At 39.0% G+C, this 26394-nt stretch overlaps 1 protein-coding gene across 3 annotated transcripts in view; it reads left to right on the forward strand.

Annotated features, from left to right (window-relative positions):
- The window catches only part of LOC122073033 (splicing factor U2AF-associated protein 2), a gene marked incomplete at its 3' end in the record, with an annotated part of 91662 nt that extends 68364 nt beyond the window's left edge, over nucleotides 1–23298 (forward strand). For 2 of the 3 annotated variants that reach the window (XM_042637517.1, XM_042637520.1), the window contains 7 exon segments: nucleotides 11412–11450; nucleotides 18613–18702; nucleotides 18827–18929; nucleotides 19542–19622; nucleotides 20621–20697; nucleotides 20864–20944; nucleotides 23207–23298. In XM_042637517.1, the coding sequence (XP_042493451.1) occupies nucleotides 11412–11450; nucleotides 18613–18702; nucleotides 18827–18929; nucleotides 19542–19622; nucleotides 20621–20697; nucleotides 20864–20944; nucleotides 23207–23298 (563 nt within the window). 3 annotated transcript variants of the gene reach the window in all.
- Nucleotides 23299–26394: the final 3096 nt, after the last annotated feature.

Consider the following 26394-nt stretch of genomic DNA (forward strand, 5'->3'; position numbering starts at 1 on the left):
GAACAACGAAGAAGGAAGAAGCAGGGAGAAGAAAGAAGAAAAGAGAGAAAAAAAAATAATCATACGAACTACGAAGAAGGCAGAAGCAGGGAGAAGAAAGAAGAAAAGAAGAAGGAAGAAGCAGGGAGAAGAAAGAAGAAAAGAGAAAAAAAAAATAATCATATGAACTACGAAGAAGGAAGAAGCAGGGAGAAGAAAGAAGAAAAGAGAAAAAAAAATCATACGAACTACGAAGAAGGTAGAAGCAGGGAGAAGAAAGAAGAAAAGAAGAAGGAAGAAGCAGGGAGAAGAAAGAAGAAAAGAAGAAGGAAGAAGAAAGAAGAAGGAAGAAGCAGGGAGAAGAAAGAAGAAAAGAGAAAAAAAAAATCGCACAAATCAAAAATAAAAAATATAAACTAAAACATACCTCGAGATGTGGAAGGACACTTCGTTGGAGGTCGCCGGAGGTTGCCGAAGGCTGTCGAAGGAGAAGGAGAAGCCGCCGGAGAAGAATGGAAGGAGGCGGCTGCTGCAGCTCACCGTCGGTTAGTTTGGGGTTTTGCGATTTGGAGCAGAGACAGAGAGATGAAAGCACTTCGTCAGAGATCGCTGGATGCCGCCGAAGGCTGTCGGAGGAGAAGGAGAAGTCGCCGGAGAAAGGATCGTCGGACGTTGGGGCCTTGGGGGTTTGTGATTATGAGGGCAAAGTCGCAGATAGAGAGAATGAGAGGCGCGATTTTTACTGATTTTGGTTTTATTTTATTTATTTATTTATTTTTTTTTATAGTAAGGGTTTTTATTTTTTTATGGTTTTTGATCCAATGCATCATATGTGCATCAGACCTTATACACCTCCCAATTAGAATATGTAATTTAGAATCTTCATCAAGTAATTTTAAAATTTGTTTAAAAAAAAAAAATTGATCCAATGCATCACATGTGCATCAGACCTTATACACCTCCCAATTAGAATATGTAATTTGGAATCTTCATCAAGTAAGTTTAAAATTTGTTATAAAAAAAAAAGTAACCGATGATCTGGTCCGGATAAGGTAAGGTGCGTCAACTCTTGCATTGCGGGACAGCATATTCCGACGTATGGTGTTATAAAGTTCTAATTCACGTTAACTTTACAGGAAGAAGCAGATCAAAGCGCCTGATGGACCTATTTTCAAATGTTTCCAGTAATTATGATAGATTGAAAATATACGTGGATAAAAAAATATACGACAAGAAGCATTTAGTCGTCGCTCCTGTGGATGTGATAATGTGTTTTAAAAAATAAAAATCGATCCAATGCATCACATGTGCATCAAAACTTATACACCTGCCAATGAGAAAATGTAATTTGGAATCTTCATCAAAACAATTTTAAATTTTACTTTTAAAATAGCGGGTACATAAGGCGACCGCCTCATGCATAAGGCGTCGCCTTTCGCGCCTTAGCGTCTAAGGCGGTCGCCTTTCACACTTCTCATAAGTCGGTGGGCTGCCTTACTACCAATGGACCGCATCATCGCCTAGGCGCTGGTAAGGCGTATGGTTGTCACGACGTCAATGCGGTGGAGGGTTGCCTAAGTGCTTAGGCGATAAGGTGCCCGCCTTAAGGTGAACAAATGTTATTTTTTATTTTCACTCCTTTCTAATATTATTTAGGATGCTACATACACCTTGTATCATCAAAAATCAACATTAAGCCACATCAAGTCATCAAAAATCAATATTAAGTCACATCAAATCATTGTTGAGATATGTGAGTCACTAGTTGGGAGGTTTGTCCCATCCTTTCCAAGTTAGACTAGGTTACTTTAGTTTCCTAATTAGAGTACGTTTCTATTTTCTAGTTACAAAGTACTACTTACCTTATTTGGTGTAACTCTTTGGTTTATAAATAATACAATGGAGGGAGGAAGCAAAACATAATCAGCTGCCCCCTTCTAGGCAGTCTTACCCTCCTCTTCTTCTTCTTCTCTCTCTCTCTCTCTCTCTCGTCTATTATGGTTACTGATTATAGATCCTGGTTTGGTTTGTTACAATCATCAAAGATGAACATTAAGTCATAAAAAATCAACATTTAGAGAAATACTCTTGTTCTATAATAAGTTTTATTGGTCAAATGATTTTATTTTTACATTAGGCTTTTTGTATTAGGTATAACACAAAACTAGCTTTCCAACAAGTGTAAGATTACTTAAATCTGAGTTGTAATGACAAAGTTATGTGCCGGTCAAACTTATTTTAAAGTGTGCGATTGCTATTAAATTGCCCGAATAATTTTAAAAATATCAAAATAAAAGATTATTTATCAGACTTTCGGTTTTTAGCAATATTTTATCATAATAAGATTTATAAAATTTTCAGAATTGAGAAAAACCCTAGCATTTAAAAGTTGAAAATCGCCCTTATAACCAAAAATTCAATTTTTGTTTTTGGACTGGGGGTTGACTTTTATTCTTTTGTAATTTGATTTTTAAACTATTTTTATTGGATTCAAATAAGGGGTATTTGTTTATTTATGAATAATATCTTTAGTAAATGATATTTGGCATAAATAAGTCCAAAAATATAAGGCGACAATTGCCTATGACCCAGGAAAACCGCCTGGACGCCAAGGCGGCACATTGACAACTATGATGTTAGGTGATGATGACTCATTCTTATCCTAACATACACACATGTGAAACATGTGATACATTGGACCTGGATACACACATTAACACACATGAAACATGCGATACATGGAACCTAGACACACACATTAACAAAATAGAATGGAAAAACAAAAACTATAGGGAAGATTTTAGGATAGAAAAACCTGCAGGAAAAATGTGTAGACAATAGATATAATAAAAATAAAAATATAAGACTTAAATAGGAGTGGATTATACCTAGAGATAGTGATGTGGATCCAGGGTTCAAAACCCTAAAATTGGATTGCTAAGGGCCCACAGTATAATAGATACCCACATGAGAGAAAAATTCTTTCTCATAACACCTTCTCTTTTTTTCGGTAACATCTCATGACCCCTTCTCAAAATATTTAATTTGTTAAATTATATAAACGCTAAAAATTATTATTGTTTAATCACCCAAAAAATTACAGTTGAATTGTTGTCAATATCCTTAGCAAGTCTTTTTATTTTTTGTGGTAATTACTAGCAAGTCTAATTCTTAATTAGATTTTTCATTTTTTTGTAGCTGTGTTACTGTAAGTATGTTATTAATAGAGTATATTTTGGTTTTTTATTTATTAAAATTTTAAGATTGCAAAGTTTTTACCAAGATAATTGAGATGCCCTTTAGGATGCCTAGCTTTGCTATTACATTCTAAGGAACTGCCCAAGGGGACTTGACTCACGCACATTAGAGGGGGGGGGGATGATAGGAAGGGGGATACAACATGTGATAGGAGTTGATCCTTAGACCTTCCACACTCCTTCAGGGATTGCAAACCTTCATCACCTTCCGTTCCATCTCCTTTGTTAGCCTCCATCTTCTCCTACCTTTGTCCCATTAACCTATCATAGGGCACTACTAATGAGGTGATTCCTACGAATCTATTGGCTGTCTATACCCTACCTCATTAACTAAAACACCAAAAACTTTTGTAAGAAAATTAGGGTTCTTCACCATCTCTGCGATTTTTTATTCTTATACTTTCAGGGAGTGTGGTTTCTTCCTCTTTAAAGAACACACCTCTACCTCTTGAAGATCAAGTACAACTACCTAGAATGGCTCATCATCACTTGCAATTGCAAGATTGAAGATCTACATTAATCGATTCTGTACAAAAACACGTGTTTTCTTCCAAAACTCCGCCTAAATCGATTTTTGGGACTCCCTCAGAACTGGCTGAAATTTTGAGATCATCACCATTGCAGAGGTGATCGACCAGACTTGTGGCACCATCTGCCAAGTCTTCGTATCAAATCTCCCCTCTTCTTTGATGATTAGGGTTTTCTCCCAAAACCTTAATTTGTCTGTCTCAACAGTTCTTCATCAGTATCCAATATTAATTGGAGGAGTGCCTCATTACTCTTACTGGAAATTCGATCCAAGTATAGACACTTTCTGACGGTTGATTTTTGAAGATCTGGTATTTCTATATCATTATCGATTTTTTACTAGTTCAATCATGTTTGAAGTTACTATTGTAATCTCTAAGTTTGATGGACAAATTTGCAATGACTACATGCCTTTTGGGACTAGCTTTGTGAAATTGGATGGAACTAATTACCTCGTCTGGTCCAAATGTACATATTTTACCATTGCTGGTAGAGGTTTGTCTAGACACATTACAGGGAAATTGAAGAAACCCTCTGATAAGGGTACCCCTCAGGTAAATGGGTTACTAAAGACTCTTTATTAATGGCTTACTTGATTGGTTCTATTCATCAATCTATTTCTTGAGGATTTTTGCTGTTAGATACTGCTTCTCAGATATGGGTTGCTGCCAAAGAAACTTATCGGCAACTAGGGAATGATGCTCAGGTATTTGATCTTCGCAAAAAGGTCTGTACCACTACCTAGCAGGAATTCTATGTCCAAATATTATGCCGAATTTCGAACTCTATGGTATGAACTGGACCACTTGGCAGATTATCATCCCAGAAATGTTGAAGACAGTATTGCTTACACCAAACATGTGGATAAAGTTAGGGTGTATGATTTCTTGGCTGGTTTGAATGTCGAAAATAATCAAATTCGTGTTCAGATTCTTAGCAAATCTCCCTTCCCTACTCTGGAATAGTTCTTTGCCATGGTTTATAAGGCGGAATATCACCGTAACTCTATGCTACATACTCTTAGTATTGAAAAGTCAGCCCTACAGACTGGATCCACTGTTACCTCTGAAGGAACAAATTGAACTGGTGATACCACCAAGGAGATTGTTAAATGTGAACACTGCCACAAACCATACCATACCAAGGCCAACTGTTGGAAGCTCCATGGAAAACCTGCTGATTTTGAGGCAAAGCGTGCTCGGGGTCAATCCAAAACTAAATCTCATCATGCTGAGGCTGTTAACACTCCACCTGCAACTGATATAGGACTCCCAAGAGGAACTCCAGGTTTTCAGACGTATGCTCAAGGCTTCCAATTCCTTAACTCCTGCCAATTCAATCCCCTCAGGTTCTAATTTTGCTCACTTAGGTATTTTATTTGGTGGTCATTGTGCATCAGTTGTCTCCACTCCTTGGATTGTTGACTCCGGTGCCACTGATCACATGACTAGTTCCTCTAGTTTATTTCACCAGTATTCACCCACTTCAGATAGAGATAAAGTTGGGGTAGCAGATGACACCTTATCATCTGTCTCTGGAAAGGGTTCTATTATATGTTCTTCTTTTATACCTCTATCTTCAGTTTAATATATTCATAATTTTACTACTAATTTGCTATCCATTAATATTCTTACTAAGGACCTAAACTGTAAAGTAACATTTTTTCCTTCCCATTGCATTTTTATTTGGTAACGGGGAAGACGATTGGATGTGGTAAGGTGCAGGGTGGTCTTTATTTGCTTGATGATGGCTGTCTCCCTACGACTGTTGCATCAATTACTCCTCATTAGCTATACTCTGCTTCTGAATTGAATCAATGGCACTGCCGTTTGGGACACCCACCAATTGGGACCTTATCTCTTTTATTTTCGCATTTAGTTAAATCATATACTAGGGATGAATTCTTTTGTGAAGCCTGTACTCTGGCTAAACTAACGTGTTCCATTACCTTTAAATAAAAGAAGCTCTTCCATTTTTCATTAGGTTCATTCTGATCTATGGGGTCCGTCTCATTGGACATCTATTTTTGAGAAAAGATGGTTTGTGTCCTTTATTGAGTGTCACCCCAGAACCACTTGGATCTATATGATGCAACACAAAGTAAAGTGTTAAGTTGTTTTTAGCTGTTTCATAAAATGATTCAGACTCAGTTCAATGCAACTCTGAAAATTCTCCACAGTGATAATGGAAAAGAGTACATGGAGGGTGTTAGTTTTAAATATACCTGGCTGATCATGAGATTCTTCATCAGACAAGTTGTGTTGATGCTCCTGCTCAGAATGGGGTGGCTGAACGCAATAATAGGCACTTGCTGGATATTGCTAGAGCCATGATGTTTGCTAAAAATATTCCATCTCAGTATTGGAGTGATGTTATCCTCACAACTTACCTAATCAATCACATGCCGACTCGTGTCCTCAACTCTTTAAATCCTGTTTAGGTTCTCCAAGGCATAGTTGTCATGGCGTCACCTAGGCGTCGCCAAGGCGGCAATTTGGTGTCCTGGCGGAAAAAGAAGTTCATGGCAGTGCTACGATTTACGTGACTCACAAATGGTGGTCGCCATTGGCTGATAGACGTCCCTATGGCCGCCAGGTCACGCCTGATTCACTAGGCGGTCGATTTTTTGTAAAATGCAGGGTGATTTTGATAAGGCTAGGTTGATTTTTTATGATTTGTTGTTTAATGTTGGTTTTATATGTTATAGGGTATATATTGTAGGCTTGTAGCATGCTAAATAACTTTAGAAAATAGGGGAAATAAAAAAGTAGCATACTAAATAACTTAGAAAATAGGAAAAATAAAAAATGACACATGGGCGATTTGACCGCCATGGCAACGCCATAACGGGCAATTCATCGCCAAATCGATTAGTCACCTCTCCACCGCCTTGGATCGATTTGACGCCGTGACAACTATGCTCCATGGGACTACATCCTTCCTGGTTCCTCCAAAGACTTCTGGGCGTGCCTGTTATGCGACGGATTATCATTCACAAGGAAAATTGGAACCTCGAAGTACTAAGTGTATCTTTCTAGGTTGCTCTCCTACATAGAAAGGATATAAGTGTTACCATCCTCCTTCCAGGCATACTATGATAACAATGGATATTGTATTTCATGAATTTGTTGGTTACTACTCATCGTCACCTCTTCAGGGGGGAGTCTGGTATTACTAGTGAAGAAGAGATGACTCTGAATCTACTTGCTCCATTAGTATATCCATCATCTTCACCTCAGGATCCTCATATTCCACAAAACAGTGAGGGGACTGAACCTATTGTTCCAACTTAGGGGGAGGTGACTCCAGTTCAGAGAACCATTGGTGAATTCCAAAGACAAATTGATGACTCCACTCTTCAAATTTATCGTAGGGGATATACCAGAAAGAAGCAGCTTCAGACCATCACTACTACTACAACACCTCTACCTATCCCTTCGCCAGCCCTGGATCCAGAACGGACTAAGCCTCATACTTCAGGTATAATTTCTCCTTCTGACCAACCAATTGCCCTCAGAAAAGGCACTAGGACGTGTACTCAACACCCTATATCTCGGTTTGTTTCATATGATTCATTTTCTATCGTGCTTTTGTGTCTTCTCTTTCATCTACTTATGTTCCCAAGAATTGGCAGGAAACACTTGTAGAAAAAAATGGAAGGCCGCAATGGAGGAAGAAAAGGATGCCTTAAAGAGGAACACTACATGGGAACTTGTGTCTTTTCCATCTGGTAAGAGACCTATTGGTTATAAATAGGTGTTCGTGGTAAAATAGAAGAACGATAATTCTATTGATAGATACAAGGCGAGGCTTGTGGTTAAAGGATTCACTCAGACTTATGGAATTGCCTACCAGGAGATGTTTGCACCAGTTGCTAAGTTGGCCTCTGTGCGAGTGTTACTCTCACGTGCTATGAACCTAGGGTGGGTACTCTAACAACTTGATGTAAAGAATGCTTTCCTCCATGGAGAGCTCGATGTGGAAGTTTATATGTAAATTCCAGTAGTTTTCTCTAGCACAAGAACTTAAGGCAAGGTCTATAAGTTGTAGCGTGCTCTCTATGGTTTGAAGCAGTCACCTATAGCATGGTTTGGAAGATTTCACAAGGCTATGACATCTGTGAGTTATAAGTAGAGCAATGCTAACCACACATTGTTCATAAAGAGGTCTGGTGAAAAAGTTACTATACTCATTGTCTATGTGGTTGACATCGTGGTAACAGGAAATGATAGTACTGAGATTGATCATCTTAAAGGTTTCTTGGGCAGAGAATTTGAGATAAAGGATCTTGGTAAGTTAAGGTACTCTATTGGGATTGACGTTGCTAGGTCTTCAAAAGGCTTCTTTCCCTCTCAAAGGAAGTACATCCTTGATCTACTATCCAAGACAGGCATGTTTGGTTGTCATCCTTCTGATATTCCTATGGAAGATTGTACCCGGCTCAAGGAAAAAGAGGGTGAATCAGTTGACAAAGGCCGCTATCAACGGTTGGTAGGAAAATTGATATATCTCTCTCATACACGACCTACTATTGCTGTGGCTTTGAGTTTGGTTAATCAGTTTATGCATGATCCCTATTCCTCTCATATGAAAGCAGTTGTGCATATCTTACGATACTTGAAGTTAGCTCCAAGAAAATGGATCCTCTTATCTCCTCATGATCACCTCTGAGTTGAAGCTTATTCAGATGCTGACTGAGCTAGTTCACCTGACAGAAAGTCCATCCTCTGGTTATTGTACCTTTGTAGGAGGGAATCTTGTTAGTTGGCACAACAAGAAGCAGAATGTGGTGGTTAGATCTAGTGTTGAAGCATAATTTCGTGCCATGGAAAAGGGGATTTGTGAGTTACTATCATTGTTGTCACGACGCCAAGTCGAACCAAGGCGGTGGAGGGTTGTCTAAGCGCTTAGGCGAGAAGGTGCCTGCCTTAAGGTGAACAAGGCGACCAAGTGTTATTTTTTATTTCCCCTGTTTTCTAACATTATTTAGTAAGATATATATACCTTGTAATATAAAAAATCAAGATTAAGCAACAAGTTATTAAAAATCAACATTTATTAAATCATAAAAAATTAACAATAAGTCATATTAAGTTATAAAAAATCAACATTTAGAGAAATGCTCTTGGTCTATAATAAGTTTGACTGGTCAAATGATTTTTTTTTTATATGAGACTTTTGTATTAGTTATAACATAAAACCAGATTTCCAATAAGTCTAAGGTTGCTTAAATCTGAGTTGTAATGATAAAGTTATGTTCCTGTCAAACTTATTTTTAAGTGCGTGAATGCTGTTAAAATCTTTTGAATGAAAATAATTTTATGGATATCAAAACAAAAGATTATTTTACCGGACTTTTGGTTTTTAACAATGTTTTAACATGATAGAATTTATACAATTTTTATACTTGGGAAAAACCCTAGCATTTAAAAGTTGAAAATCGCCTCTATAACCAAAATCCAGTTTTTGTTCTTGGACTGAGGGAGTTGACTTTTTATCCTTTTGGAATTTGATTTTTAAACTTTTTTTATTGGATTCAAATAGGGGGTATTTACTTATTTATGTAAATGAAATAAGTGCCAAAACACATGGCGACTGTCACCTAGGCCCCAGGCAAACAGCCTAGACGCCTACTCGTTGCCTTGGCGACACCTTGACAACTATGGTTACTATGATTGCGTACACTTTTGGATGATATTGGTGTACCTGTTTGTCTTCCTATGAAGCTTTACTGTGATAACAAGACTGTTATCAGCGTTGCTCATAATCCAATACAACATGACCGAATCAAACACATGGAGATTGGCAGACACTTCATCAAGAGAAAGTTGGATGCTGGTTTGATTTGTGTTCCTTTTGTGAATTTTGGTTATCAACTAGCTGATTGTTTACTAAAGGGCTGGTTGGAAAGTTGTTTCAACCTAGTTTAGTCTAGTTGGGGATTTGTGACATCTATCTACAAACTTGAGGGGGAGTCTTAGAATAAGAATAAGTGCTGCAGGGGCACATTGGGGCTTTCCCCTTTCCACCGACCCTAGTTAGAGGCTGGTGGCTGGATAAGGGGGTATACTTGTAATTACTTTATGATTTCTGTTTTGTACTGTTCTCATGACTCTATCATAATTCTATATTATAAATAGAGGACTTGTGCGATCAGTTAAAGACACACGAGCATTCTCCCACCTTGTAACATGGACAAAGAGGAATAACAGAAAAAGGAAAGGGTACCTTTGGAAAAGTAAAAGATAATGGTTTGTAAAGAAATCCACGATTCTGATTTTGAGGTTGTCTTCAACCTCAAAACTTCTGAGCCAAATACATAACCAGTCTTCCAGTGGCAGCGAGACTTCTTGCAATCGATCCCAGCACCCCAATCAGTACACCAGTCGCAGGAGAAATTAGTAAACGTTTGTAACTCCAGACTCTCTCAAGCCCAAACCAGTAGCAACTTCGAGGAAGGAGTAGCAGCACAAAAAACTCTGCAAGTTAGGTATGGCGGAATAGTAGAAACTAGTATTGGTTTCTGGCTTCCATTTCGCAGCCCCTTTAGTATTTCGTTCTAGAAATCAGATGGGGAATGTGCCTTCAGGTGTGGTATTTTTGTTTCAAGTTCTAGAGAGAAAGGGTCAAGAAATACTGGAGTTCGATTCTGATTGGGTAGGTTGCAGGTATCACCTGGAATAGCACATCGGTAGAAACAAGAAGTAGGGAAGAGAAGAGGGAGGGAAGATCAGAGAAGGAGAGGGGCACGCACACAGCTCATGGCAGCTAGGAGTTTCACCCAAAACTGATCTTTCAATTTCTAAAATCCAAAATCTGAAAGCTCCATCGTCTTACATGGCTGATATAAAGGAAAAAGTTAAGAGAATTAAAGGAAACTACATTAAAATAGGAACTAAAACCTAAATAAAATTTGAATCTCTTCACTAACTTGACCGACATCTATCTCTAAACGAACTTGGTTGCTGCTACATCACCAAAGAAACTTGCCATCTCATAGAGAAGACTCATCTATCTGTTTGCCAAAATCGTGGGAGGGCGGAGGTGTCTCCCTTCTTCTTCTGTTTATTAACCTTGGCTACGAAAAGTAGCCTACATTAAAAAATAAAAACTAATGATGATTTGAACCGAAGAAGAAAGAATAATATTAAGAATAGAAACTATAAAAGTAAATACTCCCAACATGAGACAGCAAGATATGTTGTCCAGCAACTCCACCAACTGGTGGCCCATTAGGAGACAAGATATGGGCCTCAATGTAGTCTAACCGAATGGCTTGTAATGGGCTTAAGTGATGGTCTATGATGGGGTTATGTTATAACCAGGATATAGGCCCAAGTGTGGGCTTAGGTGTGCCGGTTATAACTTACAATTAAATCACTGAGGCTCAAATATGGCCCTTTTTCTTCTTACTATGCTGGTACATCCTTGGCTCTGCATCACCCCCTCTTTCCCTTTCATTATGGTTCTCCACTGCTCGAAGTTCTGTGGCCATGTCTATCACAATACATGGTTTTATCATCTATATAGTGTAGAAAACATCAAAACATGTATTCTTTTCTTGGAAGTTAACTAGAAATTTTCCCTGTTGTTGGCCCATTTCCATTTTCATCTAGTTGATGCTGCTAATTTGGGCGTGCCTTGCAGGTAGTGGAAGTCTTTTCCAAGTGTGGTATTATAAAGGAGGTATAGACACAAGCTCTTGTGCTGTCATCGTAATTACATGCATTAAATTTCCATGCATTTGAACTTACATAAGGAGGATGATCCTTGCACTTACCACTATTACTCAACCAAAGTCAGTAGCTCATGAATGCGCACACACACACACTAATGTAAGGCTAGGTTCGCTAGAAAACCTATCCCACAATAGGATAACAGGTGTTGGCAGTTGGTAGGCTTCAGTCGAAACAGTAGGCTTCAGCTCTTGGTTCCAGCAATAGGGAAATTAAAAAGACACTAAACAGTAGGTTAAGAGTTAGACACCAAACGGTAGGCTACCGATAAGGTCTTTAACACCCAGAGACCTAAAAGGTCTGAAATACAACTTAAAAGATGATAATCAGCCACAGGAAAACAAAGCAGTGTAATAACCTACACTGTTGGCAGAACAGGGAATGGATTTTAGTCAAGGAACCAAACTTGTACCCAAAATTAGTAGACATCTCAGTTGGAGTAAATCTCCCAGTCAAATGTAGATTGCTTTGTCCAGAACAAGACTCAAATTAATCAGCCAAAGTTCATGGCTAGAACCTGAGTTATGGAAGAAAATTCAGAAATAGAAAGTACTGTCCAGAATTAGAAACACATTACCATAAGATGAGACAACCATTGGAGGACCTCCAAGTTAGAACCAAAGGTGGTATATGACCAGGGAGTGAAAATACCAGAATCTGGAAGAATTCTACTGGTTGGATGAAGAATTAACCACCGAGTATTCTCACCACCCAAACAGGCACATTTGGTGCCTCTGGGACCCATCCATTATTTGAGTGCTGTCCTGTTCTCTCCTCAGCTTTTGCACCTCTAAGTTTGTGACACTGGTGGAAACTTTTGTTTCCTCTTCACCAGCATTTATGCAGTTAATTGCCCTTCCGAGAGATTTTCTCTTTGGACAGACATTCACCACATTGCTCTTCAAGCTGATTCTCTCCCCTGAGTTTTGGGAGGTGAATTTAATGTTGTTCGGTTTGGCCATGCAAAATAGGGAGGTGGCCAGAGCTAGATGACTGCAATTGGCACATACAATACGCCAGTAATTTCTCATAGACTTTCGTAGCCCTGCTGTGCAAAAATGGGCCATGAGACTACCACTTGGATATGTAGCCTACATGTTGATGCTCACGATTTTGATTGTCATACCAATGATTTGGAGATCTCCCAAGGTATTTAGTGTCCATTTCGAGCAGCTCTCCATGATATTTTTTTACTTGTGGATGCATTTAATGACTGTATTGATGATGTCAGAATGGATGACTTGAAATGGTCTAGCCTTAAGTTTATGTGGCACAATAAACACAGTGGCGATTCGAGGATCACTTCTAAGATTTGCAAAGTTCCTGGCTACGGTATACGTCATTTCCCTCCTCCCATGCCTCATTTGATGTCATTGGTATAACCGAACATAGCCCCATTTCCCTCCTCCCATGCTTCTGGTGGTCCTCCCACCTTGATTTCCTCTATTGTTAGAGATTCCTGGGCTAAGCTGGTCAAGGCTCACTCATCTGCTCCTTTCTTTCTCTCCAAAGCTCTGGAACTTCAGATGTGGCCTCAAAGCCTGGAACCCTCTTTTGGTAACATTTCCTCTTATGTTTGCGACTGTCCGCTAAGCTCACTGATATCCTGTTGCACACCATTTCGACGTTTTTAATGTCACCTGGCTGTTGAAGAGAAATTTGTCTCCTTAGAGCTTCTTTCCTTAGTGGCCCGAGAGGAGAGTTTCTTTCACCAAGCTCGACAACTCTAACACTGCTTACTTTCACAGATCCATTAAGGCTAGAACAAACATCAACTCCATCACTACTCTTCTATCAAGTGATGGCTCCTCCTTTTCCTTTGTTGAGGATATCAAACTAGAGTCAGTCAATTTCTTCAGCTGAATTTTCAGGCCCTCCTCTAACCCCCACTGCCATCCCAGGTGGTCTTCTTAATTAATCCATCCCCTGCTCCCTCCAAGCTATCCCATCTAAGGAGGAAATCCTCTCTACTGCCCTCTATTACAAAGCTAACAGAGCCCCCGATTTAGATGGTTTAGTATGGGTTTCTTCTCCTCCCGGGAAATCATCAAAGAAGACTTCATCAAAGCCCTGCAGAGTTTCTTTTTCAACCCTAGACAGATTAAAGGGATTAACCAAACCTTTCCTCTGCCTCATCCTTAAGAAAAAATGTGTTTTCTCCTCTTTGTCTAATTACTTCCCATATCCCTTTGCAAATTTCTGTACAAGTTTATTGTTGAAGTCCTTGCTAACTATCTCAAGTTTGGTGGTTGATTCCCTAGTCTGTGCCAACCAATCGGCTTTCATATCAGGAAGAAGCATTTTTGACAACATTATTCTCTTTTCTAGACATTTGTTTAGGTGAATAATATAATTCATTATGAAAGAGAAGATGAAAAAACACAAAGCCCCAAGGGGAAAGAGAAGAAACAAAACTAAATACACAGAGGGCAAACCTCAAGGGAGGGTGGGATGGGCCTGGATACAAGTAGGGGACTAGGGGGGAGATTTAGGAGACAGCCATAAGCCTGCTCCTTGGGGAGTCAACACAGGATGAACTGGAAGAAGAAATCTTGGCTCCAATGTCAAAGGAGATGGAATCGCAAATTTTTTGAAGAGGCCTGGATTTGGAGGTCCATTCTTGAGATTACGCTCCATTTAAATTTGGTTGATGGAGGCATTGAAGGCAAGCTTACCAACTGTGTCACAAATAAAAAAGAGCTTGCAAAGGTCATCAATCCAAATCCGCTCCCGATGAGATGGGAGAATCCGACGACTTCTTGGCCAGCATTTGGCAAGGACCCTTTCCAAACAGAAGATGAGAAGGGGCAGTCAAAGAAACGATGATTGATATCTTCTAGTCCATCCCAACAAAAGGTTGTAACCAATATCCGGTGATGGAGGAGGGAAGCTGTGGCGAGGAATATGAGATTTGAACCACACTATCTTTCGCCAAGGAGCAAGAGTCCCTCGAGATCTGAGGAAGTCCCAAGCCACTTTGGAGTTGAAGGGACGGGAGACCAAATAGTAGTTCCGCCCTTACCATGAGGGGATCTAGAATTAGGCAAGGCGTTCCATATAGGGGCTAGCAAAGTGGAGGAGGAGACCGGGGGCCCAAGAACTATCATACATAATGTTAGAGACCATAAAGGGCTTTAAAAGATCGGAACTATAGATAGCTCTGGAAGGAACCATGTGAAGGAGAATTTCAAGGGGGTGCCAATTGTCAAGCCAAAGGGAAGTAGAAGCTCCATTATGAATCCTGGCAGTAATAGCTCCCATAACTAGATGATAGATGAAGAGGATCTTATGCCAAACCTAAGAAGCATCAGATAAGACAGGAGTAGTCCAAATGGAGTCAGAGCGAAGAAGACCAGAGAAAACCCAATCTACCCAAATGCTTTTCTTTTTAAAAGCCTATTTCCATATCAATTTAATAATACCACCATAGTTGACATTTTTCATATGTCTCAAACCCATGCCTCCCTCAGCTTTAGGAAGGCAAACATCAGCCCAACTAATGGGATGAAGAAATTTGAAGGAGTCAAAACAAGGTTGATTTGAGAGAGCCTCCCAAGTTCGATCAATACTTGGATGAGTAAGTCAATGAACATACAACTTTTGTAATACTTGAACCAAAATTTCATTCAGAAGCGCAAAATGAAATTTGGCCTTTGTCAAGTACCACTAGATTTGGAGGATTGTCTTCCATACACCACCATGGTATGTGTTAATCTATGTGCACCATCGGTGTTTGATGAATATTCGATAGAAGAACCCCATGAACATGGGTGACTTCAACTTGCTTGAATCAACTTTTGATTTTTGAATCAACTTTTGATTTGGAACATGAGGTAAGTCATGAGGTTAGCTGAGGGTTGATGTGAAACCCCGAGAGTTGTTTCAAAGAACTAGGGGCAAGAGATAATGGTTTCCAATGAATCTATATTTGTAACGCCCCCAAATCCGGGTAAAAGATATGGTGCTGGCCCTCTCAGGTCGCTGTGTTATAACTGTTGGTCTTCCCATTCTCCTACATCTATACATATGCTGCGGAAATAATCTAAAGACATAATACAATCTCTACAACGGAAGCTAAATCATAAACATTACTTCATTAAACATCTGAACAGTTGAACGTTTGAATGTTTGAACATCTTAATGTGTCTATACCTACCATATACATAAAACATACTGACAACCATTGTACAGTTATTACAATCATTTCTCAAAGTCCCTCAATTTCATCTGTGTACTACATGTCAAAATGCATGCCTTCACATGCTATCTTCCAAAACCTAACAAAAAATAAAACATGTCTATCTCTTGCTTATTCCTCGGAGGGAGGGATATCAACTCCTCTATCTCTAGATACACACTGTGCACAATGGCATGGTACATGCTCTGGCTTTGTAAAATAGTCATAGTCATAGGGTGAGCTCAACTAGCTTAGTGAGGAAAATATGTCACATCAATGAAATAAACCACGTATGACTGAGAAAACCATACAAATCACATGTTGCTTTCATGAATGCATAATACAGGAAATATAACATGTTTGGTCATACATATACTGACATGCAGTCAAAACTACTGAAACTCATACTCTATATTGTCTTAATTCTTCTCTGACTTTTCTTTTCTTCCTTATTCTTTCTCTTGCTTCTTGTTTCTGGGTAGGATGTTTTCCTATTGCATCTTTTCTCTTTAATTTTATTTTCTTCCTTATCTTAACCTTAAAATCATGTTATATTAGGATCTCTTTCATAATACCATATTGTGATGAGCTAAATATACCATATACTTCATTTCTCAGAAAACATATAACATGGCAAACATCTCAAATCTTAGAACATGCTTACTGTACTAAAACATAAATTACTAATGAAAATATGAATGACATGACATGACTTTAAATTAGAAGCTGTCTACTATCTCTAACCTCTTCAACCCCCTCCCCTTGCCTCCCACTCCCCTCCGATCCTTTCCCCCTTATAATTAACAAATTCACTCCCAAGCATCTTCTCCCTTTCCTCCGTTCAATCTCCTTCCAATGAGGAAATCATAGCGGCCATCTTCTCGTATAAAGCTAACAAAGATCAGAGTCCAGAGGGATTTATCATGGGGTTCTTCTCTTCTCATTGGGATATCATTAGGTTTGACCTTATTCTTACCATTAGGAGTTTCTTCCTTAATCCCATTCAAATCCATGGAGTCAATCAATCCTTCCTTTGCCTCACCCCCAAGAAGGAATGAACCTCCTCCATGACTGATTTCTAACCTATCTCCCTCTGCAAATTAAATCTCCTGTACAAGTTTATTGTGAAAATCCTTGCCAATTGCCTTTAGAAAGTGGTTGACTCCTTGGTTAGTGTGAATCTGTCTACTTTCATCACTTGGCGTAGTATTGCTAATAACTTCATTTTGTGTTATGAGATTGTCAGAGGTTTGACAGGAAATCCTACTCCCCTACGGAGATGTTGGCTTTAGAAGATTTGCAAAGATTTGTGTTGGGCACAAAAGTCTTGCGCAACTCACACTGCAGAGGGAGCCATTTATAGTAGACCTGCTGAATGAAGGAGTAACCTTCATCATCCATGACTATAACATAGGAGGAAAGAGGCACCTCGGTTGAGACTTCAATGCAAATCCTTGCGAATGCAAGTCTATCCATCAGCTTAGTTTTGTGGTTTCAAAAAAATGGTTTGCCAATGATTGAGCCGATTATGCTTAGCCCTTGAGGTCACCAATAATGCAGGGGGAGATTTTGTAGAGCCACCCAGATTGGGATGGAGTTGAAGTCCACTTGGTTGAAGATAATGTACTGACTCCAGGTTCTCAAGAAAATTGGTTTTTTGCCAATGAGCCAAAGCCCCCTATCAAGTGGATTTGTTTTGTCTTCATCAGAGGAGAATTTGATGGGCATTTTTCTTGAGATTAAAGTTGCTCGGTCTTCAAAAGGCATTTTTTCTCCCAGAGAAAGTATATCCTTAATCTGTTGTTTGAGACTAGATTATTGGTCTGCCATCCTTTTGATACTCCTCTAGATTGTAGTACATAGCTCAAGGAAAGGAGGGTGAACTTGTTGACAAAGGGCATTATCAACGGTTGGTAGGCTTGTTTGGTGAGTCAGTTCATGCATGATCCTTATTCCTCCCATATGAAGTTTGTTTTGTGTATTCTGCGATACTTGAAGTCAACTCCAGGGAAAGGGATCTGTTTATCTCCTCATGACCACTTTAGAGTTGAGGCCTATACAGATGTTGATTGGGCTGGATCTCCTGATAGAAAATCCATCTCAAGTTATTGTACATTTGTGGTTGGAACCTTACCGCTTTGCGCAACAAGAAACAAAATGTGGTGGCTAGATCCAATGCTGAAGCCAAATTTCGTGCTATGGCATAAGGAATTTGTGAGTTATTGTGGTTGGGCAGCTTAGTAGAAGATCTTGGTGTTCCTGTTTGTCTCCCCATGTTGCTATATTGTGATAACAAATTTGCTATCAGCATTGCCCACAATCCAATACATCGTGATCGTACTAAGCGTGTGGAGATTGACAAACACTTCATCAAGGAAAAGTTAGATGCTGGGTTAATTTGTGTTCCTTTTGTGAAGTCTAGTGGTCAGCTAACTGATGTGTCCACCAAGGGATTAGGAAGGAAGTTGTTTCATCATTGTTTAGTTAAGTTGGGCATGTGTGATATCTATGCTCCAACTTGAGGGAGAGTGTTGAAATATGGACTTAAAGGGTGCAGCAAGGGCATTTTTGCCTTTTCCCCCTCCACTGACTCTAATTATTGGGTGTTGGCTAGAGGGGGCCATAGTTCTCCCCTATTTTTGCTGCTAACATGATAAAATATTTTTCATAAAATGAAAAATGGCGATAAACTAAATTTATGATCCAAAACGAAAAGCTTAAGTTTCTTCATATTCTCTGTATATAATTTGTTTTATATTTCTGATTTTCTTAGTTATTTTGATATACCTATGGCGGTTGAATCACCTTTTTCCTGGGGAGCCATTTATTGTTTTGTTTCTTTTATAAATATTCAGGTTCATATGGTGTCATGAAAGCTCATATTCTTTCACGTTATTATATTGCACTTTTAACTAGAAGATTGAATATTTTATAGGATCCTGAGTCCAAAAAGCCTCGAGTGAAGATCTATGTTGATAAAGAAACAGGAGGAAAAAAGGGAGACGCACTTATTACTTATCTGAAGGTATTTCTTCAGCTATTTCTCTGCTACTTGCGACATCTTAAAATGATAGATGCCCATTTTTTGATTTTTCTTTCTCCTTTTTTTTTTTTTTTAAATATATTTTCTATGTTTCTTAATACACCAGGAGCCTTCAGTTGCTTTGGCTATCCAACTTTTGGATGGGACTCCTCTTCGACCTGGTGGCAAGATTCCTATGTCAGTAACAAAGGCTAAGTTTGAGCAAAAAGGTAATTTAGCCCCAATAACCTGTCTCTTACAATTTATTGAATTCAATTTGAATGATTTTGAGGTGGGAGAAGGTATTTTGCAAGGCCCACATTGGAATGCCTTTCTATGTAGCTCACCTACTTTTTACTCCATGGAAAGGTGATGCAGCATTTCTGACTGCTGGATAGATGGGGCACAGTCTGTATTGGCCACATGTCAAATGTCAGAGTTTAATTCAATTATATGTATTTTCTGTATTGGCATGCGCCCATTTGGTAGTTCGTGCACCCTCTTTGTGGCCCTGGATTTTAAACTGTTGTTTTGATATTTAAACTAGACAGGTGGGAAGGGGACCTTGGGGTCTGTCGTCCACAAAATTTGACCCTATCCAACCTGTCATGCAGTAGATATATGGGCCGTCCTGGAAGGTCTTCCAAGGTAGCTGTGTGCAAACAGCTACTTTTTTTTTGGAAAAGAAAAGGATAACAGAAGAATAATTTCTGGAACTGTCTTTAAGAAAGGGTTGTAGCAGAATATTTCCTGTAACTGTTTTTTGGTAAAAATTAATTAAAATGTAATAGTTCAATATTTATGTTTGTCCTTTATGAAGTTGTGCTCTATGTTTTGCACAGGGGATACATTTATTGCCAAGAAAATAGATAAGAATAAGAAAAAGAAATTAAAGAAGGTTGAAGAGAAGATGCTTGGTTGGGGTAAGTTCTCATTGTACATGTTATCTGCTGTAGTTGAAAAGATATATTTGATTTTTAATTGTTTATGATTTGGTACAACTGCCATAGCGAGAATGTTAGCTTTTGTTTAATCGTGTGTGCCTGTACAAGTTTTGGGGTCAATGCTGTCATGTCTGACATGTGTTGTAGTTGTAGTTCTAGCTTCTAGGCAAGATCATAGTTGTCAAGGCGGCAAGGTGATCCAAGGCGGTGGAGGGGTCCTTAGCGCCTCCATAGGCGAACAATGCATCCAAGTGTTATATTTTATTTTTCTTCTTTTCTAACATTATTTAGTATGCTAGATATACCTTATTCCAATAAAAAATCAACACTAAAACCACCTCAAGTCATCAAAATATCAACATTAAGCCACATCAAGTCATCAAAAACTAACATTAAGCCACATCAAGTCATCAAAAATCAACATTTAGAGAAATGTTCTTGTTCTATGATAAGTTTGACTGGTCAAATGATTTTATTTTTTGTGTAAGACTTTTTTTTGTATTAGATAAGAGTATAAAACCAGCTTTCGAACAAATCCAAGATTGTTTAAATTTGAGTTTTATTGACAAGTTGAGTTCCGGTTAAACTTATTTTAAGGTGCTCGAATGCTGTTAAAAATCGTCTGAATTTAGATAGAGTTATGGACATCAAAACAAAAGATTGTTTTATTGCACTTTTGGTTTTTAGTAATGTTCGATTTTATTGACAAAGTTAGCGAGGCCTAGGCCACAACCCAGGCCTGGCCCAACCCTGACCCAGATTCAATGTTTTTCAACCCTAAACACACCTTCAGGGTCAGAAATCTTAGCCCATTCTGTGATCATTATTGTGCACTAGGAAAAATCTTGTGTGTGGTTCCATGTTCATTTGCTTTTTGGTGGTTTATGTTTTCGTGTGATGCCTTTTTCATTTTGAATTCATTTTGTTGATGTTGTCTAATTCATTCCGGTTATTATGTATATTTCCCACTCCTTTAGGTGGTCGTGATGGTGCGAAGGTTTCAATTCCAGCTACTGTTGTTCTCCGTTATATGTTCACAGTTACTGAAATGAGGGTAAACATTTGCAAACCTTAAAAGTTGTGGTCATAACACATAGTTTTTCTTGTCAATGCTGATCTTTGCCCAGATGAGTACCTGAGTTGGCTTGTTTGGATTCTTGGGTTCAAAATTCTGATTTTATGATGAGTCCTGTTGGATTCACATTGTTCATTGTATGCAGTCTGATCCTAATCTACGTTCAGAACTGGAGGCTGATGTTGAAGAAGAATCTGTCAAGCTTGGTCCAGTGGACTCAATCAAGGTATTCACGGGAAGCTGAACTCTTCTAGGGACACTATGGCTACAATAAAGAAATCTTGGTATAGTCTAGTATCTTGAAGAAGTTATATTAAATGACAAACTGTATAGAGAAAGAACATCGTTCATTGGTATAGCCGTAGTTGTCATGGCATTAAGGCAAACCCAGGGTATGGGCAGGTGCCTGGTAGCCTTGGTGCTTAGGCGGCGCTTAGGCGACTAAGATGTGCATGTACTAAGGTTGGCTTTTGGATGTAAAATTTGAGATTTCTTCCTTTAAGTTGTAATTTTAAGGGTGGCTGATATGTTAAAGGAAAAATTTATATGTTTTACTCATAAATATGAGGGGGGCAATGTATAAGTTTTAAAGAATATCTTCTCTAAAGTTATGATTTTAACAAATGAAACCCAAAAGAGGCAGTATTTTTTCATCCTGATGTCGATGGTGGAAAATGTGGTTGTTGCAGAGACAGATCCGGCTTCTGCAGCTGTTGCTGCTCCTTGTTCTGAAAGAAGTGGCAGGGGGTGGTTGCAGCGGCAATGGTTCCATTTCCAGCAACCAATCCGGCATCTGCAGTTGCTGATGCTAATTCTGTTGTCTTCTTCTGCTTTGGTGGCTGTGGATGCCACTGCAACTTTTCCGGCCGTACTGGCAGCTACTGCGGCTTCTTCTCCTTATTTTTCTTCTTGTTCTTCCATCCGTTGGCCTTTTGTTCTCTTTTCCCTTCTCCTTCTCTCCCTTTTTTCTCCCTTTTCCCATGGTTTCTGGGACCTAGGCGACTAGACAACTTGGCGGCGGTCGGCTAGGACCTTGAAAACTGACTTGGCGTGTAGGTGCTGCCTAATGTAGGAGCTAGTTCAGCCAAGAACCAACTCTACAGGAGGATCGATACACTGATGACTAGCAATTAAATCACTTCTTCGAACAGTCTTCAACAGAAAATTAAAACAGAACAGAGAGAAGAAGGGAAGAAGAAGATAAGTAATAGGGAAGCAGGATAGGATAGTCTTTCTCATACTCAGGTCTCTCATCCACAGCCTCTCACCTTTTGTTTGGCCTTTCACCAATGGCGTCTCACCATACTCTCTCACAGGGAACAACACAAAGCTGTATTTTTTCAATCTTGTTGGCTACTGAAATTCAGCACATATCTTTTATTTATAAGCTCTGTTAATGTTTGTTGGGTACTGTTCACGTGAACAGAAGCTCGTACTGTTCACATGACAAGTGAAAAATCCTCGTCCTTTTTATTTTTCCTTTGTTGGACTATTCTGCCCCTATGAAATGTCTTGCCCTACTATTAATATATTGAGAGCCTGGAGTCTCTCAATATATTAATTCTGAGACTCCTAGGTCTGCAGCCACCTCCTCTGTTCTCTCTCTCTCTCTCCAAATATATCTTCTTCTTCTTTCTCATTGGTGACCGGGATCAATAACTTGCAAGGGTGCTTCGGCTCTTCTATTTGGTACCATTCTGGTCACAGGTGTGATCTTTCTTTTGATATGTGATTTGGTCGACCTAAGGTTATCCATTAGTCTTATTTTTGTCGCTTCTCATGATGTGGTGATCACAATTATTTTGGATCGATTTTTGGTGTCTCAAGCTGGCGTTATCAACTACTGTCAGTGATTTCTTTTTGGCTGCTATAATGGCTGGCATTTGGCTGAGAATAGAAATGTCCTGACTGAAGTGCTTTGTTGTATGCTCCATGGATTGATAAAATGCTTTTTTTCTTCTTGGGGGAGAGGGGAGGGGCAACTGAAAAGAAAAAGAGAAAAATGATCAATTGAATGCGTAACCAGTATATTTGTTGATGAGAATTGAGATTAGTGGACATTGTAATATCCCTTTTGTATTATGCATGTATTAGCTGGACTGTTTCTTTAAGCCTTATAGAAACAGTAACTGCTATCAGCAAGGCGTTCAGGATCCGTTGATACTGCTGTGGATCTGAATTAGCTATTGCTTTATCCTAAATTCCTAATTTGGTAAATCAAGATCAAATTGATTCTTAACAGTTTAGCTAATCCATATCGATTAGATTGGGATTGGCTGGCTCTGATCCATCCCTCGATCCCAGTCCTTAACCGTAACTTATCGAGGAACTTTTATGTCATGTGGTCTAATTTGCAGTAGGCTATTTCTGTTTTATTCTAATTTGTGCCATTTAGTGCTATTCGATTGATGCTAAAATACATATAATAAGTTCAATTGAAGTAATAGTCCTTATGTTGTCAATTCATTTCTTGGGCTTATGATTACAGGTTTGTGAGAACCATCCTCAGGGTGTTGTATTGGTCAGATTCAAGGATAGAAAGGATGCTCAGAAGTGCATAGAGTTGATGAATGGAAGATGGTAGTTTCTCTCACTTAAACACATGAAATGAACAACTTTTACATTGCAAAATTTTGTTGATCCTCAAACACTATCCAAATGGTGTTGGAATCACATGACAATTTAGTATTTCAGCAATTAACATCCTGGGTCCTCTCTCATTACTGTTGTATGTGCCCATTCTTATGTTGAAACCAGAATAAAGCATTTGTCCCTGAAAGTATTTTCATCTGAATCATGCATGCGGCCATTCTTAAACATGTATGTATGCATGCACACACGACTTTTGTGTTCTCACATATTGCACATGCAATCAAATAGAGGCAACATGGGAAAGTGTGAAGTACAGAAAAAACTTTGCCTTATACCAACTTAATGGGGTCGGCTACATGGATCCATTAAAAGGGAAGGAGGAGATGAAAAGATGAGAGATGGGATAAGAAAGACGATAGTACATAAAGAGAGATGGAAGATGAAAGGAAAGAGGTAACAACCCAACAAATCAAGAGAATCTCAGTTAAATGGGATCGGCTACATGGATCCTTGCACTCCAATAGGCTATCCAAAGTCATACATGGGACAAGACTAAGACTATGCATGTCATTCTTCATCACTTTGCCGATGGTCATTTTAGTCCTGCCCTAGTCTTAGGTCACTCCTCCTTATGGGGCATCCTGAAGCCCATGGTTTTAAGTATCGGTGCGTATCGTGCCGTATCGGCCGATACGTATCCGTATCGGTAGGCATCGGCACGATACATACCGATACGCTACATAGAATTTTGGGCCCCCTTTTGCGTATCGCCGTATCGTACGTATCGTATCGTGTCGTATCGTATCGGTACCGATACGTACGATACTCTGCGATACGAACTTTTGAAAATCTGGAAATTCCCGAGAGTATCGGTACGTATCGGTACCGTATCGGTATGTATCGACCGTATCGTGCAGTATCGAGCCGTATCGTACTGTATTGGTACCGTATCGGTATGTATCGACTGAAAATATGAAAATTCCCGTGAATGTGCCTTTTATTGTTTGAAACAAACACTTCAAACTCTCACCAATAGTTTTCTATATTTCTCTTCTTTCTTCCCCTTTGATTCACACACCTTTTTGGAGACTCAAATGGTAGATTGAAAGAAACATTGTCGAAGTGAATGGTTCAAAGAAGGAGAAAAACATAGTCCAAGAAGATCCTTGAACTTGAAAGTTGAAAATTTTGAATAGTAAGTTCTTGAATCTTTACTCACTTTTTTCAACTTTAACCTTAGATTTTTAAGTTTTTTTACAAATCTAAGGTTCATCATAGGGGTGTCAACCGGTCGGGTCGGTTCGGTTTCGGTCGGGCTTAATCGGGCTTGAAGACTTTCAAAGGCTACACCGTGTCCGCCCATTTAACTAATCGGGCTTAGTTATTGAGGGCATGGTACACTTTATATTCGGTCGGTCGGCCTCGGGCTATAATCGGGCCACCTTAATCGGGCTTTAGTCGGGCCTTAATTGGGCTACAGACATGTTTAATGTTAAACGGGCTTTAACCGGTTTTTAAACGGACCCTCTTTAAAATGTACTCTTATATTCCGGCCCACTCATGCAAACCCAAAAAAATGACAATAAATTAATAAATGATACCAAATATAACCATTATTTAAAATATGAACATGTTTTTACTTTTTAGTTTTTACTTTCTAATTTGGGGGGTAAAATAGGTATTCTACAATCATTAAAGGGTCGGGCTAGGCCAGTGCACAATAGGCCGGTCTCGATCGGGTGTTAAACGGTCGGTCTCGATCGGGCGCCCGACGGTCCAAGTGGCAAAACCAAGACCGACCGTTTATAAACGGGCCGGGCTCAAGCCCGACACGTTTAATAAATGTCCGGGTCAAGCCCGACACGTTTAATAGACGGTCCGGGCCGGGCCGGTCTATAAACGGTCGGTCCCGATCGGTTTAGTCAGTTCGGGCCACGAATTGACACCCCTAGTTCATCATACTTAGAATCACATTTTGTGCATCATTATTACATGAAATCATTGGATTTATAAGGATTTACAAACTTTTTTCAAGAGAAAATGAGGGTTTCAATTTATTTCAAATTTCTTAGATCTACTCATGCTCAATGATTAAAAATGTTTAGATTTTTTATATGTTATGTAAAAACAAGTGTTCTACAACTTCCATGGAAAATTTTGATTTTTCTCAAAAAAATATATTTGTCTATCAATATGATACCCTCATCATTTTGAATATTTTCAACTCAATATATTTGTCTATCAATACGATACCCTCTACTTAAGTATTTATGCATTCTACATGTTATATATAACTTTTTTTAACTGTTTTTTTTATGCAAAAATGTATAAAAATGTGTTCCTTATCCATTTATATGTGTATCTTTAGCGTATCTTAGCGTATCTCCGATACGATACGATACCCTTCGATACGTATCTTAATTTTGACCGACCGATACGACGACCGATACCGATACTTTAATCCTTGTTGATGGCTATATTTTTCACTCACCAATGGTGTATACTTAGGATAAATAATGAAAGGAGTTAAGATTTAATGTTCCACCATTTTACTCTCCTCTCCCCCACCCCCACCTCCACCTCTACCTCCCGGCAAAAAACATAAAATAAAAATGATTCTGAGGAAAATCTAAATGGATTTTAAAACTTTGGTCTGAATAGTGGCGCGGAAACAAGCATATTTGCTAACAGCTCTTATTTTGGAAATTTTGGTTGATCATGATTGACAATGACATTGTAGTTATCTGAGAGTAGCCACTGAGACATAAGGGAACAAATGGACTTAATATTATGGGTCATAGTATCAGTAATAACACAATATTTAAGTTGTAGTTTGGATTCTTAATTTCTATGTGTAAGAATGGACAAAGTTTCTCTTGACTGCGCAATGAGGTTCACCGCGTGATCCTAGGGTTTGAGAAACCCTCTAACCCCTCCTCTCGCTCCCACATCCCTAATCCCCCATGGTGAATAGATTTCCATTCATCATGGGTGCAGGGAAACTAGATCCTATAAGAATTGCCTAATCAATATTGTGTGATGCATAATTTATGGGGAGACTCTAATTATCTGCTTCTATCTATT

The sequence above is a fragment of the Macadamia integrifolia genome, chromosome 3, assembly GCF_013358625.1.
Source record: "Macadamia integrifolia cultivar HAES 741 chromosome 3, SCU_Mint_v3, whole genome shotgun sequence".
NCBI classification, from domain to species: domain Eukaryota; kingdom Viridiplantae; phylum Streptophyta; class Magnoliopsida; order Proteales; family Proteaceae; genus Macadamia; species Macadamia integrifolia.